The following is a 15,556-nucleotide window of genomic DNA, read 5'->3' on the forward strand; positions in this document are numbered from 1 at the left end:
TCTTATTTACGTTAGATGTGTGTTCAGAGTTGAAGGTACCATAAGCAATCCTTTGTTTGTGATCTTAGGTCTCTCTGTGGTGTATAGTTTTGAATTGTTACTTCTATTAAACTTGGGCTAATGTTGTTGATGATATTGAATATTAGAGATAAAACTTTATAGTGAATTCTGGATTGTGTAGGAAGCCAGTTCAGCTCAATCAGCGAGGGGGGTGAATGTATTCAAATTTCCTTGTTCCTAGTAAGAATCTTACAGAGGCATTTTGAAGTAGCTCTAGTGGTTTTAGTAGACTCAATGGTAGGCCTAGTAGAAGAGAGTTGCAGTAGTCTAAGTTTGAAAATATAATTGTTTGTAAGATAGTATAGAAGTCTTGAGATGTTAACAAGGGTTTCAATCGATGTAATATTCTTAGCTTGAAGTACTCTGTTTTGATTAATTTGCTTATATGCTTTTTCATAGTGAAGTTCTCGTTGATCTGAATTCCCAAGTCACATACTTGATCTGAGGGAGAACTATTAGTGATTCCTAGATCTAGGGTTGGTGGTGTGATTATTTTGTTGTATTTCCATAACTAAACAACTTCATTTTTTTTTTGGTTTAGAGTTAGTTTCAGTTGAGAAAGCTTTCGTTGTATGACCTTCACGAATGTTGACAGAGACAACGTAGTTTTTTCAAATGTTTTGTTGAATGGGATATAGAACTGTATGTCGTCTGCATACAGGAAGAAGTTGAGTTCTAGATTTGCTAGTAATGCGCATATAGGCAGCAAATATATGTTGAATAGCATGGCCGAAAGTGCTGAACCTTGGGGGATGCCTGTATTGATAAGGGAAGGTGTCTGAAATTTGTTTACACAGTTTTTCTTGGAATGTCCTATCTTTTAGGAAGGATGAGAACCATTTGTTAACATTTCCATCTATTCCAATTTTTCTTAGCTGGTGGCATAGAAGTGTATGGGCAACTGTGTTGAATGCTGCTGTTAAATCAATTAGCACCAGCATATATGATTCATTGTTGTTAAAGCCTTGTAGCATAGGGTCGGCTAAGGAAATGAGTAGCGTTTCTGTTGTGCGGTTTTTTCTGAATCGAAATTGGTATGGGTATAGTATATTGCTATCTTCTAGGTGGTTCTCTAGTTGTGATAAGACTGCTTTTTCTAGAACTTTCGAGATGAAAGGTAGGTTGGAGATTGGTTGGTAATTGCCCCAGTCATCCATTCTTCCACATTTATTTTTTTAAGATCGGTTTAATCACAGCTTGTTCTGCTCTATCAGGGACCAATCCTTCTGCTAGCATCTTGTGATTTAAAGAGTGTAAATTTAGGCATTGAGCCTGGGAAAATGTTTCAGTTCAAAAGTCTAGGCATTTATCTGGTTCTACCCTGCCTAGGCTGGTTTGGGATTTTTTTTTTTTAAATTATAAATTAGGCAGGCTATAATTCTAACTAATAACTTTTAAAGTTTGATGCCTAGGTCTTTTGAATATCTGACTGTAGACTCCTTAGATTCCAAAATCCTGGGCAAATGAATTGGAGGCTGAAATATAGGTGCCAAAAATCAGCTGAAAAAAACCTAAATTTAAGGACTTAAAGTTTAGGAACTGAACATTTTGTTTTTTCAAATTGACCCTTAACTATGGAGGTCCCTGTGACCCAAACACAAGGACACTACCACTGTGATAATAGGATCCATGTCTGTTTAACCCTGGTGTCCCATTCCTTCCTGTTAGATATTGCCATCAGATTGTCCTGCAGAGTGTAGCTTCTGTTTAGTATGCAATTTGCCTATTGATCATTTCTTCTCTCTGCCCAGCAGCTCCACTCTGGCGGCGTACAGTCCTGTTGATATATTCCTTGGATTCTGAAGAGTACAAGTTTCTGATCTGTGCCTTTGCGGACTTCCTACGCAGCACTCTGGGATGCGAGGTCATACTAGACCTCTGGGATGTGGGCAGAGTGGCCCAGATTGGGATCCTACCGTGGCTCTACAGCAAAAGAGAGCTGGTGAAAATTGAAAAGGGTAAAGTTCTACTTCTTTGGACCAAGGGAAGCAGAAGAATGTATGACGTATGGAACAGAAGGGATGTGCACAGCCACTTCTGGAGAGATTCTCAGGACCTGTTCAGTGCCGCCATGGCATGCCTTCACAGCGATCTGAAGGAGGAGGCGGCGCAGAAGGGGAGATTAGGAGACTATGCACTGGTTTATTTTGAAGGATTATGCGATAAACAAGACATCCCAGGACCCCTGCAGGGTATCCGCAAGTACTGCTTGTTGGAGGACTTGCATGGATTGGTAAATGAATTGCGGAACACAACCCAGCCCCTGCCATGTTGGATTAGGGCAGGTGCCAAGTTCCTGGTGAGGAGACTGATAAAGTCTGAAAAAACCACGGGCTTGCAGGTTCGGGTAGACCGGTGCCGGCTTCAGCTATGAGGATTCGGAATAGGATGGTAAATGAGCATCTTGGAGACAGAGAAGGAGCTCTACGTTTATTACAATACCAGGTCCAGCAACTGTTTCCAGCCATAGCCCCTCAGATATCCGATATCTCTGCGAGTTCCTCATTATTTGGTGACAGAACTCACATGGACCTGTGGCTGGGCTGCAGGTGGTCTTGTTGCCTGGGACAGCTACAGCTGCTGCTGCCACTTTTTGTGGTGAATATGCCACCCTTAATTCAGTAGGGATTTAAAAATGGATGCAGAACTACACAGGCCCTTCTGTCACAGAAATCCTTTGATACCTGTTATAGTGCTGAGGACCACAAACGACCTGCAGCAGCAGCACGGAGCTTCCCCCACTGGTGGACAACATAAACAAAGGCTAAGATGAGAAATCTACTTGTCACTGACTCTGCATAGTTCTTTCCAGTATACGAGGGTGACCTGGTCTTGGCTGCTTGCTCTGTCCAGGAATGTGAACTGGGCCATTTCCTTTAGTTTAGAAGTCTTACTGCCATTTCTTGAATTTCTTTTTCAAGTAAAGTCAATTTCAGAATGTTCATTCAGTGCTAACATGGAATCACCATATAAATGTGCCATCCATATTTAAATATGGATGGAATACACTTCCGGGAACGTGGACTATCCTAGGAAATCTCTCTCTCTTAGTATCTGCTTCCCTGTAGAGTCCCAGGGTATATATAATGTCCTGTGGAAGTGATATCCTTAACAGCCAGTCTGGGTGCCATCTTATCTGGCTAAAAGAATGAGCTTGGGACATGAAAGGAATCACTGCCCACCCTAAATAAATAACCCACAGCAATATAGGAAGGGAGGCGTGACAAACTACCAGTATTTTCCATGAGAGATTTTGCTGTTTATTGGGCATTGGTTTGCTTGCAATGCTGATGATCAGTAATTGAATAAAATCTCATGGTGAGGGGAAGGGGGGAGGGGGTCATCTTTAATCCTACATTGTGATCATTTAAGATGTTAAATTAGAACCAAGGACCATAACCAAGCAGCTGCCCTCCATTCGGTGATAAAGGACTGCTAAGGGGAGGTGTTTTGTTACCGTGCCGTGGTGCTAGCACCGCCAAGCACACCCTCCTCCTCTGTACCTGATTCTATGATACCATCACGATGGCCTCTAGAAATTCCAGGCTTCTTGTACCTTCATCGAGGTTGTAGTTTTCATCGCACCACGCATGTCAGATGAGAGTGCTGGCTTCTCAAACGAGAGACTGGAACTTTGAGACCCTGTACTGCTCATCAAGGCAGAAATGGGCTCCTGCAGTTCAGTTTGTTTTGGGGTTTTTTTTAAGTAAAAAAGTTACATTTGAAGCAGTGCATGTATAATATATATAGGGACCTTTGTTTTCAGTTTTATTTTATTTTTCCTAGAAATTTCTGTTATTAACAAAAAAAAAAAAAAAGAAAATCAGTGGGGAAAAATGACTTCTCGGTTGATTTTGCTCCTGTTTGCTATAACAGTCATTTTCCTACTGATTTTTTTTGTTTTTTTTTTGTTATAGCATTGAAATTCACAGGAAAAATAAAATCTGAAAACAAAGGTCTATATATATAATAGCAAGAACATCTAAAGTTTAATAATAAATTATTGTTAAGCCTGTTATAAAAAATAAAAGGGGGGGGTGGACTGCTTACCCTATATCAGGGGGTCCCCAAATGTTTTATAAGTGAAGGGTCGCATGTGACATTTTAAATCTCAGAGAGGGCTGGCGGTTTTGATGAGCTGGGGAGGAGGTGGAGGGGTAGCTCTTTCAGTGGCTTTTGAAATGCTGGGGAAGAGGAGAAGGCAGGGGGTCTCATGGAGGTAAGACATAAGATAGAAGCAAAAAAAGTTTATAGGAAGTTAACAAACCTGCCACCTGTCTCTCCCCTTCCTTAGCACCTGCCCTATGGGGAGTGGGGTGGGTAAATGGCAGGGTGGTGTGTTTATGGTGCACCGTCTCCCACTCACTCCCCCCCAATCCCAATACATTGACAGTCTCTCTAGTTCCTACCACTTTTCTCCATCCCCTCTCACTTTTTTCCTTGGCTCCCCTTCCCTATACACCTTTCCCCCCTTTACTTCTTCCCTTCCCTCCCATTTATAATCCTATTTTTCTTCTTCACTTTCACATTTCCCTCCCTTCCCACTCACTCACACCCACCTTCCCTTTTGTCTTTATTCACCTCCCCTCTTTCTCTTCTGCTGGTAGAGGTTAGAGAGCCTACCAGCATCGCAGCCCTCTCCATGTGGAATTTCATCTTCTGTTGGAGGGGATTGGGAAGCCTCCTCCAGCATTGAAGCATTCACCACTAAGTGTAAAAATAAATTTATAAGAATGCAAACCTTGCAAGCTGTAGGCCTTAGTTGATCTGATTGACTGAAGAAAACTCCGGTGGTATGAGAACTTGGTTCCGCCTTCCCTTCTTTTGCAGGTATGGGATTCTGGGAAGGAGGCGGGATTAACCCCTACCCCCAGAGGATTATGGGTTTGGAATTATTTGTCAGAGGCTGTAGAAGCTTCTATTCCAAATGTGTAGGATCTTTTCTCCAGGCAAGCACAAACTCGACCACGACTTCACAACTGCCTGCAGGAACCCTTTCTGGAGAGCCTTTTTTTTGGAAATGTAAGCTTTCAAGTTTTTTTTATTCACCATAAAGGTCCCAGAAATCAGTACACATGATGAAACTTTTGAAAAAATCAATTTAATTCTGATTTGAATGTGGTAGATAGTTTTGTAAAAAAAAAAAAAAAAAGTGGGAATTGTGAAATGGGATGTATGTGAAATCTTGGGGAGGAGGGTGGGAAGGGGATGTCTTGCCACTCATCTACTGAGATCGGATAAAGTCAGACCAGGAAGATTCACTGAAGGGGAAACTGTCAAATAAATTTGAACTTAACTATTTTGATGAAGGATGAGCTTGTTAGTATTCTGTTTAATACCTTAATAAAAAAAAACAAACAAACCACAGATCTTTCTTTCTTTCTTTTTAGTTTTCCTTGCTGTTTATTCTCTTCACATTCAGAAGGGTGGGCACTGCAGGCTGCAAATGACTTGCAAGGTGCCTTAGGATGCAACCATTATACAAGGCAATATAAACATTTAAAAAGCAAGGAAAAAAAAGGAAGGATGTCGGCCTTGAATCATTGTGAATTTCTATCTATAAATAGTAAAAAGGTACAAATTGGGTAGGCAAACTGCTTTAAAAGGTTGGTAAAAATGCAAGCCCTTAGGACCACAAATGGCCCTCTTTCATCTGCTTGCAAGAATAAAGTAGATCTGGGCGGGGAGAAATAAAGCGACTTGTCCAAAGTCACCCAACATGTAAGTGGCAGCCAGGAGCAACACCCTCAGACAAATTCTGTCCACGAAGTAAGCACAGACCTAGATAAGAGTAACGTCACTGGAGGACGAGACCTTCAAGTCGTTATTTATGCCCTTACTGAGAATCGGGAAGCATGTCCCCTATTATACTGCTTCCTGGAGAAATCCAGGGCAGGTTGTCTCTGATTTAGCTGCCAAGGTAAAGGCCTTAGGGGACTCGCATACCGCGAACTCTTGCAAAAGAGAAAGTGATGGGTAAGAGAAGGAGAAAGGCCTTGGGGGATAAAGAAATGTAAATGTGAAGAGGAGCCAGGTGCTCCTGTTTGCTTTAAAACATTTCTATACTGCCTCCTCGTACCAGAGAAACAGGTAGACTTTTTCCTCAGGACCCAGTGGAAGAAAAATGTTCTCAGTATCACTTCCCCAACCCCAGGCCCATTATTCTCCATCTCCGACACTGCTGCCACCTCGCTTTTCAAAGAACATAAGAACATGCCATACTGGGTCAGACCAAGGGTTCATCAAGCCCAGCATCCTGTTTTCAACAGTGGCCAATCCAGGCCACAAGAACCTGGCAATTACCCCAAAACTAAGTCTATTCCATGTTACTAATGCTAGTAATAGCAGTGGCTATTTTCTAAGTCAACTCAATTAATAGCAGGTAATGGACTTCTCCAAGAACTTATCCAATCCTTTTTTAAACACAGCTATACTAACTGCACTAACCACATCCTCTGGCAACAAATTCCAGAGTTTAATTGTGCATTGAGTGAAAAAGAACTTTCTCCGATTAGTTTTAAATGTGCCACATGCTAACTTCATGGAGTGCCCCCTAGTCTTTCTATTATCTGAAAGAGTAAATAACTGATTCACATCTACCCTTTCTAGACCTCTCATGATTTTAAACACCTCTATCATATCCCCCCTCAGCCGTCTCTTCTCCAAGCTGAAAAGTCCTAACCTCTTTAGTCTTTCCTCATAGGGGAGCTGTTCCATTCCCCTTATCATTTTGGTAGCCCTTCTCTGTACCTTCTCCATTGCAACTATATCTTTTTTGAGATGCGGCGACCAGAACTGTACACAGCATTCAAGGTGCGGTCTCACCATGGAGCGATACAGAGGCATTATGACATTTTCCGTTTTATTCACCATTCCCTTTCTAATAATTCCCAACATTCTGTTTGCTTTTTTGACTGCTGCAGCACACTGAGCCGACGATTCCAATGTGTTATCCACTATGAGGCCTAGATCTCTTTCTTGGGTGGTAGCTCCTAATATGGAACCTGAATTTGTGTAACTAAGGCATGGTTATTTTTCCCTATATGCATCACCTTCTATATTCTACATATCTCTTGGTCACTGAGCCGTGCTGTACCTGTTTTCCTGTGCTTGTCGGTGATCATGGTGAGAGCACTGTTGGAGTATGGGTCCCTGGCAGCTTAAACTTCCTGAAAGCCCCGAGTGCGCCATGGAATTGAGCCACGTGCTGCATTTTCTCTACCCCCGCAGAAGAGCTGGAATGGGTGCAAGGATGGGAACAAGGGCCCCGTAACCCAGTCACTTGGATCTGGGTCTTGAGTTTGGAAAAAACTGTGCTAGAATTAAGCTGACTGAGCATCCTGCTACCATCTTAAAATGAAGTCTGAGAGGGCTGGTTGTTATCACCATAATTATTGTAACCCCAGTTCAATGGACGGACTGAATCTTGCAGAGGCCATAAAAATCCTGGGGCTGAGTCCTAATGCTACAGTTACTAGTCCTTGCTGCCCTGAGGTGTGGGTTCTTGTCTCATGGGGGGGGGGGGGGGGGGGGGAGGATATCCTTCAAGGCCCAGGGCTTGGATGGAATCCCTTCTGTGTAATACAGTTTACTGTGATTGATTGCAAAGCAATTAAGAAGAGTAAATAATGAAGTGGCCAGTTACATCCAAGTTCTTCAGCCATATGGGAGTACAGATTTAAAAATGTCTCTGCCTCTGTGGAGGTGGCCCTCAGTACAGGGGCCTGGAACGGAAAGATAATTGTCCCCAAGTTGGCTGGGGTATCCTAGCTGTGGATGAATTCCCTCCTCACAGTACCTGAGGTCCATGAACAGTCCCAAACTCCAGCCTGCCGTGTCCTGCGACCCACCCCCTGCTTGCAGACTCCTTGGGGAGTTTCCAGATGTTGTCCTCCTCCATGCCTTTGAATTTCTCTTCAAATCAGATGGATGCAGACCCTCCTGGAGGAAAGGCCTCTACTGGAAAACAGTTCTTAAAGCTTTCCACCTAGGGGATAAGGAAGGGTGGCAGGAAGAATCTTCTCTCAAATAGACAAAACATAGGCTTTAGGCAAAAATCCTTCTCTCTTCACCTTGATGGTTGCTGAAAGCCCCTCTTGAATGGGGTGAAGAGGTATACAGCTTCCTCTTGAGTAGGGGATACAACCTCCCAGAGAGGCACAAATCTTACAGGAAAAGATTAAAAAAAAAAAAGAAGGGTGGAAAAGCTTTCTCAACTTCCCTGCCACCTCTGTACAAGGATCGGACAAGGCAGTGCCTCTCCCCTTCCTGGTCTAGGCCGGGGCCTAAAACTGGGAGAGCACACCTTACTCTCTCAAAAACAACTCTGCACTGCCATACTGTCCTCTGTCCTAGGTCCCCCTTGTGAACCAGGGGCTCACAGCTCAGCTCAGCAACCCTCTTGGGGAGGCTCTGTTGGGAACGATCTGCCCCTCTACTACTGACTAAAGCAAAGGTTGGGAAACGGGGCCATCTAGTGGAGACCCTGGGGTCTTTACATTATTAGCTAAGGCGGGAGGTGGGGTAATTTTCAAACTGTCCACACTGGGGGCTCTGCACCACTTTTCAGAGAGAGGGTATATGCACACATGCCCTCTGGCTTTGAAAATTTCCATGGCTGCAGAGCACTTGCAGACCTTTGCGCTGGCTTTTTCTCTGCCTGTCCTTTCCCCATGGGAAAATACCATGCATAGATGTAAAAGTGCGATCTACTCGTGCTCGTTTTCCTATCCAGATTTCCTCTGAATGCGGATAAAAGTGTGCACGTTGTGGAAGGCCGCTCATGCCTTTTGTCTGTATTGAGGGCAGTTTTTCGGACAGACGGTTTACACGGATAAATTGCTTTTTTTTTTTTTTGTTGTTGTTGGTCTAGTGCAGGGGTCGGGAACCCATGGCTCGCGAGCCAGATATGGCTCTTTTGAGGGCTGCATCTGGCTCGCAGACACGTGTCGCCATACTTCGCGGTTCCCCGCTGACCCAGCTGCTCCCCGGTCCTCCGCCGCCCGGGCTTAAAATGCTGTCAGCCCGGGCGGAACGCGGCAGGACAGCTGGAGTCAGCGGCACCGGCGTGCTCTCTTCTCCTCCCCCCCCCCGCGGCCCGGAAGTGGAGAGCATCGGGTGCCTGCGCGGGAAGAAGAGACCACACTAGCGTGGTCTCTTCTTCCGCGCAGGCACCCGATGCTCACCACTTCCTCTTCCGGGCCGCGGGGGGGAGGAGAAGAGAGCACGCCGACTGGAGTCATCCGGGTGCCTGCGCGGGAGTCATCGGGTGTCAGCCGGGTGCCAGCGCTGGAGTCATCGGGTGCCTGCGCGGGTCTTCCCGCGCAGGCACCCGATGCTCTCCACTTCCTCTTCCGGGCCGCGGGAAGAAGAGAGCACGCCGGTGCTCTCTTCTTCCCGCGGCCCGGAAGAGGAAGTGGAGAGCATCGGGTGCCTGCGCGGGAAGAAGACTGCAGCGCGGCTCGGAGGAAAATGAAAATCTTCAACCGCGGCCGATGGGACTCCGCCTTCGCCTCCGCGAGGGCTGAAAATGAAGGAGGTTAGCGTTGGGAGGTGGCTGCTGCTGCTGCCGCCGCGAGTTCCCCGGGGGGGGGAGAGAGACAGTGAATGAATGAGCGAGCAAGCATGTGTGTTTGAGATCCTGTGTGTGTGTGAGTGAGAGATTGCATGTATGTGAATGATTGAGAGCCTGTATATGTGAAAGAGAGTATGTCTGTGATTGAGATCCTGCCTGTGAGAGAGAGAGCATGAATGTAAGTTTACCATTGGGAACCTGTATGTGTAAGTTTGTAATTGAAAACCTGTTTGTTTGAAAGAGTATGTGTGTATGATTGAGATCCTTTGTGTGTGAGAGAGATCATGTGTATGTATGATTAAGAGCCTGTGTGTATAAGTAAGAGAGAGATCATGTGTGTCTGTGTGATTGAGAGCTGATTTAGGTGAGGGAGCATGTGAGTATGTGATTGAGAGCCTGTGTTTAAATGAGAGAGAGAGACCATGTGTTTCTGTGTGTGATTGAGAGCTGATTTAGGTGAGGGAGCATGTGAGTATGTGATTGAGAGCCTGTGTGTAAATGAGAGAAAGAGAGGACATGTTTGTAAGCATGTGAATGAGAGTCTGTGTGTGAGAGAAAAAGACAGCATGTATTTATGTGATTGAAAGCCTGTGTGTGTGTAGCGTGAAAAGATAGACAGCATGTGTGTAAATGTGTAATTAAGAGCCTATATAAGTGAGAGAGAAAAAACATTTGTATATGTGAGTGACTGAGAGCATGTGTGTATAGGTGTGTCATTGAGAGCCAGTGTGAGAGAGAGCGCTGGTATGTGACTGAGAGAGGAGAAAGTTCCAAGCAAACCACCCCGCCTCCTCCTAATTCAGAACAATCTCAGGACACCTGGATATCAAACGTTCCCAGGTATGCAGAGCAAAAAAATTTTTGTATCCTTATTATTTTTCATTACTGGATCTTTGTTGTCTGCTATTTTGAAATATTTTGTTGGTATCTGGAAATGTTTTATATGAGTTTTTAATTATTGGATATTCCACTCATCAGCTGTTTCGAAATATGTTCTTTTTGTTAGTACAGTTTTACTGCTGATGATTTTATATTTCTTGATTTGTTTTATAAGGATGTGTGATGTTTCTTTTTTCCTTTGTTACACTGCATACAGAGACTCTGGCTGTTGCAGTTTCCAATTCAGTTTTTGTCTGCATGCTTCTTGTTATGCGTTTTGGTCTCTTTATTCTATGTTAGGTGAGGGACAGCACGTGATTCAGGTGAGGTTTTCTGCTGGCGTGTAGTTTCTGTGTAGGACTCTATAGCAGCCTGACTTGGTCCGTTTTCCTAATAGGAGATGTATTGGTGTCTTAAGGCCTGGTGTAATATTTTCAGAGACTTATTGTACTTTAAAAGTGTGATCTTACATAAAATGCACACATTTACTTGTATTTAGTTTTAAACATATTGTATGGCTCTCATGGAATTACATTTTAAAATATGTGGCGTTTATGGCTCTCTCAGCCAAAAAGGTTCCTGACCCCTGGTCTAGTGGAAGGTATAAGATATAGGATCAACATGATTCGGTGATGCTTTTCTTTTATATAGGGAACCTGCCAATATATTTAATATGAATTACATAATATAAATCAATTGCATTGATAGATAGCTGGGGAGGACAGTTTTCAAAGCAATACCTGTAGCTGGGTACTTTGTCGCTCTCACAGCAGCTTATGGCTCATGCAGGCTTTCAGTTTGTGTATTTTTTTTTTGTTGGATCTGAAAGTGGCATTCCTGATTTGGGGGAGGGGGTGTAGTCTGTTTAAGTCAGGCAGGAAAACACAGCATGCTTTAATTTTTTAATGTACTCGCACTGTTTTATCCCCCAGCAGCCGTCCGCAGAAACAGGAAGCTAAAATGTACAGGGGCACTTCACAGGCATGGATTTTGTACGTAATTTTCAGAGCTACAGCCGTGGCTAAACTAGAATTACAGTGGGCTAGCTGCCTATAGAAGATGCATGAGGTGAGCAACAGGAGAAATATTTCCTGCTACTCTTAACAACCTTTTGAACATGCTCTGCCTTCTGAGGTTGTGGTTCTCATCACTGCAGAGAAAAAGACACTCTGAAACTTCTGAGCATGCTCTTAGGCCTTCCTGTGCGTTGAAAAGAAACTTTAAAATCTGGTCCCGAAAATACAACCCTTGGAGCTTGTTTTATCAGCCTGCTACCTTTTGCCTCCTTTGTGGGGATAGGCCCATGGATGAAGATTATTATTTTTTTTTCCCTTAAAATTTCACATATGCTGAGGGTAACAGGCTGGTGGGTTTTCCCAGGCCCTGCCAGCAGAAGAGGATCTGGCCTACCCGTGCTGCTGATGGAGAGGCCAGGCACGGCCGGCTTGTGCCACTGCCGGGGAGGCAAGGCCCCATCAGCTGAAGATCAGGGGGGCGTGAGACAGCCCAGGGAGGTGAGAGAAAGGGGGAGGAAGTGAGGAGGGGGAGGAAGGAGTGTGCCACACAGGCACTTAAGTCTTAGGGGAAAGGGGAGGATGGAATAGGTTTCCCAGGGGCATATGGCGCAGTTGCTAACTTCTGAGAAATCTAGAAATATTGCCACTCTTATCTTCCACACATCTGGGAGCCCTCCTGCCAACTCCTCTTTGCCACTAAGCAAGCTCTAAATGGGACACTTCCCCCCTCCTGGCAGTGAACTCAGACTCCCCGGGGGGGGGGGGGGGGAGACAGCATCCCAGCCTTTGGGTGACTTGCAATGTCCTATGTGACCTTCCCTTGAAAAATGTGTGTGTTATTCAGTAGCAGATGTCAACTGGAGATTTCACTTAAGGGGGGGGGGGGTTATTACACAGACTCTTCCAGACAAGTCCTGTTTCTTGCACTTTTCCTCACCGCCCCTGCCCTTCCAGAATTACCTCCTGATCTGTGTTCGCCAAGCCTCCTCTCCCTGTTTTAGTACTTTGACTCGAACTCCATTTCTTTCATAACTATCCCTCCACCCAAGCTACGAACCCTGCTGCTCCACTTGTGCTGCCTTCAGTCATGATTCATCCTCTTCGACTTCCTTTGCATTCCTGCCCCATGTATCATGCCTGAGATTATGCTCTTTATACTGGGGTAGGACCAGAATACTTTGAGCCTGTATGTGTCATCAGGTTGTGTTTTGTACATACGGTATGGTTTTATCTAGCGTGTTCAGTTACTCTGCGCAACCATGAGGAGCCTGGTTTTAAAACAGTAAATGCATTGACTCTCACTGCCTCTGTCAGGCAGGTGCACCTCGGAGTACATATTTTGGTTAAAGGAGCCCCACTGTGAAATTCCAGAAGAACAGTCTGTTAGAAGCTCTTTACTCTAAACAAGAACACCAAAAGTAGGATGATTATCTCAAGGCCTGGTTGGGCAAAGCAGTACCAACAGTGACAGAAATGCTACAAAGGGGGTAAAACATACCAAGACGTAGCCGAAGAACCCAAGGTCCATCCTTCCTGCTGTGCTGAAAAGGCTTGGCTATTTTCGTGCACCTTTCTATCTATTCCTTCAGGACTGACTGCCACATGCTGGTAGAGAGTAACCTACTGCCAGGTGCAGCAAATATGCAAAGCAACAGATCCCCCTCAATAGCCCCCATTGTCTGCTGCCTTTCTCATGCTACCACCACCATCTGTAAACAAAGAAACAGCAGTGGTTATTTGTTTCTAGCCTAACCACACTCTCTCCCCTATTCCCTTTATTGTCATTAAGACAGGAGTTGACCTATGACTCTTGTCCATCATTTCATGTGCAGCCCAGCCCATCTGTACTCTGCTGCTCTGCTCCCACTAAGGCTGCTGCCTGCCTTGCCTCAGCCAGCTGGCCGCAGTGTGCTGTCAAAGACTGATAATGCTTGCATGGTGTTCCTGCTGGTCCAGATGTTGCTGATGAAATGAATGATGATCTTATCCTTGGCCAGCGGTGCCTTTCCCGCATCCCAAGTACAGCACTGTACAGGGTGGAGATCCCTTGCCTACTGACTGTTGTCCTGGAGGGCAGTTTGGGGGGAGGGAGGGGCCTAAGATGTCCAGGAGCCACTTACATCCCACATTCTCCATCACCTGCACGGGCTGGTCACCCAGGGCCCTCGTGCCGATGCCGCCCGCTTTGTACTCTGGGACAGTAATGTGGGGCACCACCCCTCCCTCTGCTCCCTGCTGGCATGCCACTGATGTGAGAGCGGGGGCTGCGGGAATCGGCTTGGGAGACGGAGTCCTCCTTTTCTGTGGTTTTTCTTGTTGCCGATTCGAGTGGCAGATGGGGCCCCTGAACTAATACCGGCAGCCTGACTTCAAATCAACACTAATTAATGGGTGTTGCTTTTGCAAATGATGCTGCATACAACTATACAACTCTTTGAAAGATGACCAGGTACCTTCTCTGTACCGATGGCCTTCCAAACAGTGAACGTATTCTGCAAAATTGGGCCTGCTCTTGGCCGTGGCAGTATGACATTCTGCCTCCTGTGCCTACTCATAGGATAACACACTAGTAACTAGACCCCTAAAGCAGCCTCCTCTACTAGAAGTTCAAGCTACTCAGACTCTGAACATCCCTCCTATACATCGGTAATTTCTCTAAATAGATGCTGCAGACACTACTCAGAAGGAAACAGGGGAAGTGCTGTGCTGGTTCTGGGTGCTCTACTCCTAGTATGTCCCACCCCCCCCCCCCCCCCACCCCCAATCACCAGCAGCTCTGATGCTGCTCTACTCTCCCCTGACTGCATTTTTCTGCCCTTGCAAAGGAAAAATTAAGATGGAAGCAGGCAGCTGCTGATTCAGCTTCTTACCCCACCCTGCCTCTGAAGCTGGTTTCCTCTAAGAAACAAATCTCTCCTTAGCTTGGGCAGAGGACTCCTGGTCCTATCCCTGCTATCATCAGTCGTGCTGCTTGTGCCAGCCATAGTAGGTCCCTGTGGAGGAAAAGTCTTTCTTCCTCTCCGTGTTTTCACATCCAAACTTTGTGATGGCAGTGGCGAGATGGAATATGAAACACTTAGATCATAGGTAGGGGCTAGGGCTTTTAGTGTTGCAATGCAGTATACTGTACACACACACACACAGCAAGTAGAAAAGACGCAGTCACTTTTATTAGAAACAAAATGACCTGCGATTAAAGCAGTTTATCTTGTTTTTAGAAAGAAAATCAAGGCCTGGATTTTAGTATAAGCCCTGACAGGGTGGGTTAGCTTTATAATCCATTGTGGGAATTTTTGTATGCCGCATTATTTTTATTATACTGAGTTGGGGTGCCTAGGGATTGGTGGGTGGGGGAGGATTAACTGTTGTGTGTTTCTGTTATTGTTCCCCACTCTGATTGATGCACATAGGGAAAGGCAGAAAAATCAAACCTTACAGACGAATTTTAGAAGTCCTGGGCCCGCCAAAAGTGGGAGATATGCGTGGAGCGGATTTTCTGCTGCATGCACAAACGAAAAAAGATTCTTAAGAGGGGTGGGGCATGGGAAGGCCAAGAGATGTACACCGGGGTCCCCTGCCCCGTAACTTTACTACTGCTATAGATGGCTTGTAAGTAATAAAACAAAAAAAAAATCTAGGCTAGGCAGCGCGGTTTGGAAGTCCTAACCCTTAACTGTGCACGCACTGTGAAAATGGCAAATAGCAGCGGTGCACGGCCCTTATAAGATTCCCCCACTTACACGGTAGAAGCGGCATCTACACGCAGCCATTTAAAATTGTGCGCACATATATGCTCATCCAGGCTTTTTAATAAAATGGACGCGTCTCTAGCCGCGCGCTGGCAAACGTGCGCAGACGTGGGCCCGCGCCTCTGTTTAAGAGTTACCATCCCTGTAAATAGAGCATGCCACACTTTGCTTTCTGACTCTTAGTATTACTTAGTGTAGGTCTACAATCACACATCAGGAGAAAATCCCTTTTCGCCAAACCCAGAAATGGTTTCTTTCACTTTTTTGCATTGGTTTAA

General features: G+C 45.3%; 1 protein-coding gene across 3 annotated transcripts in view; it reads left to right on the top strand.

The window, feature by feature from the left end:
- The window catches only part of IL17RE (interleukin 17 receptor E), a 102,764-nt gene extending 97,350 nt beyond the window's left edge, over positions 1–5,414 (top strand). For 2 of the 3 annotated variants that reach the window (XM_029601176.1, XM_029601174.1), the window contains exon 16: positions 1,812–5,414. In XM_029601176.1, the coding sequence (XP_029457036.1) occupies positions 1,812–2,434 (623 nt within the window). In that variant the 3' untranslated portion in view covers positions 2,435–5,414. The remainder of the gene's footprint in view (positions 1–1,811) is intronic. The other variant, XM_029601175.1, reaches the window with a different exon arrangement.
- The last annotated feature ends 10,142 nt before the right edge of the window (positions 5,415–15,556 follow it).

The sequence above is a fragment of the Rhinatrema bivittatum genome, chromosome 4 (genome assembly GCF_901001135.1).
Source record: "Rhinatrema bivittatum chromosome 4, aRhiBiv1.1, whole genome shotgun sequence".
Taxonomy (NCBI): domain Eukaryota; kingdom Metazoa; phylum Chordata; class Amphibia; order Gymnophiona; family Rhinatrematidae; genus Rhinatrema; species Rhinatrema bivittatum.